A 4,163-nucleotide genomic window follows, 5' to 3' on the forward strand; every position below is an offset into this window, starting at 1 on the left:
GATAGAAAAGAGAGGAGACAAAAGGAACTTGACTTCATGACTTATATATTACATAAATATGCATGTATGTGTGAAAGTATTGTTATTTGTTTTTTCGTGGTTGAGAGGAAATTAATATGATATTGAACTGATGGGTTTTACATATGAATCTTCCATTGTACCTAACTACATTTAAGACGTGAAAAACATTGGGATGATTGAGACTGTTATAATGAGAAAACAAGCACGACACAACAAAAGCGCACTAGTGCGAGAAGTTTCAGTATATTCTTGCTTTGTATCTAAATGCTAAACATACCAGTTGCGTCCGATAATAGGAGACACTTTAATTTGTGTAAAATCAAACTTAATCATATAATTTTTTTTTTGGTCAAATAGTTACCGTAGATATATAAATAGACATGATGGATTATTAACGGATATTTAAATAGTCGAGTTATATTCAATGCCCAATAAAAATCAGTCATACTTTTTTGTATGTCAATTTTGTAAATCAAACTTCGATATATCTGGTATTATTGAATCAAAATTCATGTGGTTGTTATTATCCGATGACTTTAGACTAATTGGCGGGCCAAGCCTATCGTCGATCATAAAAATCCTTGTCTAAGCCCGCCATAATTCAAAGAAAAATAAAATTTCTATATAAAATTGGTCGGATTTGGACAGAATTGTGCACATTAAGAAGGTGGGCACGTGGCTTAAGAAAGGAACAACTTGCCCAGATCTGCCCGATTTGCCTTTCGAGTTGTATCGGGACATGTCGCTTTTGGTTCTCTCTATTCCTGTACTGACTATGATTTCATATATTTTTCCCTGTAAATCGATTTTTTTATGAGCACCGAGACCTGTTCAACTTCCATTGCGCATTTAACAATTGCATCATTTTCCCAGCCACTGTAGCAAAACGCGTTGACTGCTCAAGTATGCATATAACATACTCTTCATAGTCCTTTTCTACATTTAATTTTATGTCTCCATTTGAAAAGATGCCTCGCGCAAAGAATGTTAGAGATTCGGATCGGATTAAAAGAAAGTCTTATAAGTTGAAGGATAAATGACAAACTTCTGAAAACGTAAAATCATCATTTCGATTAGGGCTGCGAGCCCGTATTAAGGGGTGTTTGAACAAGGAAATTTATTTATTTATTTATCAGCGTAGTTTAACTTAAGCTAATAGCTAATTGATAAAATAAATGCATTCTCATAATAGATTTTCATCATTTGCTTAATTTTAAACTACATGTAACATATACTTCCCATTATTTGAAATCAAATGTAATATTTCTTTTGTGGATGGAAGATAAAATTCACATAATAATCATAGTCGTTCTTTTATGCTTTCATTAAACTTCAAAAGTAATGTTCCTCACTTCTTCCAGGCAGCTAATGTAATCTCCTTTCAGGAACTGAACGGAAGTCCTCTCCACGTCGTGGCAAAATTGTTCTACAATTTCTCCGAGCCTCTTTCTCATTTTGCCCTTCCGTCAATGAAAAGTATCGGAGCTTCTGGAGACAAGGAACGTGTCAAGGGAGGAGGGGCATTTTCTTTCTCAGTGCTGCCAGAATTCAACGCAGAAGGTTCCTGTTCAAATGCTTGACAATGAAAACATCGGCTGCATTAAAGAGATCGGTTTAACAATTTGACGTCTTGACGTCGGCGGGATTTGCTTGAATCTCATCCCGCGTCCCTTGACTGACTTGAGAAACATCCACACGATTTGCTTCGCTATATAAGAGGCCTCAGATGGGTTCATTTGGCATTCACTTCATCGGATTTGTTCTTTGCACCATAACACTAAGAGGCAAAGAAACAAGACAGAAGAGCCATTAAAGGGTCCAAAGACATGGCCAAAATGTGTGTAGCCATAGCGGCGGTACTGGCTGTGACGGCCCTGCTCCAAACCTCGGCTGCGCAGACCGTGCACGTCGTTGGGGATAGCCTCGGGTGGTTGGTCCCACCCGGAGGTCCGATAGCCTACGAGACGTGGGCTGACTTGCAGACCTTCGTGGTCGGTGACGTTCTCGGTAAGAGGTTTTTACGCTTTGATTGTAATTTTAGCTTTGCTTGCCATCTTAAACTTTTTGCAATAAGAGTTTCCTACATGATTTATCATATATTAGTGGATTAGCTTTCAAGAAAAGAAGTTTTAGCAAGTTCAAATCATGCAATAGGGATATAATTGAGTTGAGTTGAGTTGAGCTGAGACAATATCAAGCTTGAGCTCAACTTGACAAGATACTCGAGTAGTTTGAATTCAAGCTCAAGAACAACTCGAAATTAGGCAAATCAATCTTGAGTAATCATCGGACCAAGCTTAAATAGACCCCCTTTTCATCCCGAGATGCAATCCATGGTGCTAACATAGTCATTAACTAAATTTTCTTCTCATTTTGGCTTCAAACTTTTTCAGTGTTTAACTTCACAACCGGCGAGCAAGATGTGGCCAGGGTCACCAAGGAGGCATTCAACTCGTGCAATTCCACAAACCCAATCTTCCTAGAGACAACCGGCCCGTTCAACTACACTTTGGATGCTGCCGGTGAGTACTACTTCATCGGCACCATGGACAGGCACTGCTACTTGGGACAGAAGCTGGCCATCAACGTCTCCGCCTCTGCCGGCCCGACCCCTTCACCGCAGGCTCCGACCCCAACACCACCCCGGGGCCCTGTGACATACATCGTCGGTGACGCCTTGGGTTGGCTGGTTCCTCCTGGCGGATCGATCGCTTACAAAACTTGGGCATATGGAAAGACCTTCTTGGTCGGAGATGTCCTAGGTAAGTGCTACAACGCTACGAAATCATGCTTCTTTATGTCTTTCAACACTTGGGTCCCATCATAAAATTTATGGCGCATTTCATGGAAAAAGCTAGGCTCTAGTTACCACTTTTTTTCTGTTCTTTTCTCCCGGCTTCAATGGAGATACCTCACGTTAGATTTGATCATATAAAAGAATATTTAGAGTCAATTTGTTTCGTGGAAATTAATGAATGATTTAAATTTTTTATAAAAAATTTAATTTATATCGCTTGAAAAATTAATTAATAAAAAATGTTTTCACATAAAAAATAATACATCACTAAATGGGTCCAAAAATGATTATTTGTAGCACTCTAAATATCTAATTAATTTCCAAAGTCTGATTAGTGCTATCTTTGTTACGCAGTTTTCAACTTCGCCAATGGAACCCAGGACGTCGCGGTGGTGACAGAAGAGGCCTATGACTCGTGCAACACCACCACCACCATCGCGGTCTATGCGACGAGCCCGGTCAAATACACCCTCGCCGCCGTGGGCGAATACTTCTTCACAAGCACCTACTCTCGCCACTGCAACTTGGGTCAAAAGCTAGCCATCAACGTCACCGCCTCTAGCTCCGCCACTCCGCCTTCCACCACCACAACCCCGACCCCGTCCAGCAACCCCTCTTCCTCCGTGACATCTCCAGTGGCCGGCGGCCCCTCTGCGCCGCCACCCCAGAGCTCCGCTCCAGCTAGGGCCGTCCTCGGCTTCTCATCCACGTTGTTGCTCATTGCCTTGGCTGTTGTTCATTAAAATTTTTTCTAGAATCTAGTAAATACAATATTGGTCTATACGAAATTCAATAGATAAACCACACACATGTCAATTTGTCTCGGCCAGCTTTGTTTCACGTGTTTGTTTATTACTTTTCACAAAATAAGGGGTTCCACAGATTTTTAAGGCCTTTATGTACCTTGATTTATTGTGAGTCCATCCAGGAAAATAAAGGTAGATCGATGTATTAATTTCATGTGAATAATTGGAGATTACACTATATGGCTGTGTAGTGAATTGCCTTTGATTTTGTTGCCTATGCATCAATAAACATCCGATTTTTAACACTCTTTCCCATTCTTGACATATATCTGATATTCAATTCAGAAAAATACGGAAGTAAAATGGCACATATACAAATATATGTATGTATGTACATAAACACATACTCATATACAAGTATACATGCTCATATACATGTAGATATCTATATAAGTCGGTCCACACGCGCTTGCTTTTTGGTCGCAAATGTCGGTCCACACAACTCCTATTCGCAGGGCCGATGTTCAGTATGAAACCTTAAGAATATGGCCACACCACACAAGACTTCCATCCACTTTCAAGTCGTGGAAAACTTTTAC

At 40.2% G+C, this 4,163-nt stretch overlaps 1 protein-coding gene across 1 annotated transcript; it reads left to right on the forward strand.

Annotated features, from left to right (window-relative positions):
- The first annotated feature begins 1,752 nt into the window (after positions 1–1,752).
- Positions 1,753–3,819, forward strand: LOC104438561 (blue copper protein). The gene is made up of 3 exons (XM_010051739.3): positions 1,753–2,028; positions 2,415–2,783; positions 3,173–3,819. The coding sequence occupies exons 1-3, from the start codon at positions 1,848–1,850 to the stop codon at positions 3,559–3,561; spliced, it is 939 nt and encodes a 312-aa protein (XP_010050041.2). The 5' UTR covers positions 1,753–1,847; the 3' UTR covers positions 3,562–3,819.
- The last annotated feature ends 344 nt before the right edge of the window (positions 3,820–4,163 follow it).

The sequence above is a fragment of the Eucalyptus grandis genome, chromosome 3 (genome assembly GCF_016545825.1).
Source record: "Eucalyptus grandis isolate ANBG69807.140 chromosome 3, ASM1654582v1, whole genome shotgun sequence".
In the NCBI taxonomy this organism is placed as follows: domain Eukaryota; kingdom Viridiplantae; phylum Streptophyta; class Magnoliopsida; order Myrtales; family Myrtaceae; genus Eucalyptus; species Eucalyptus grandis.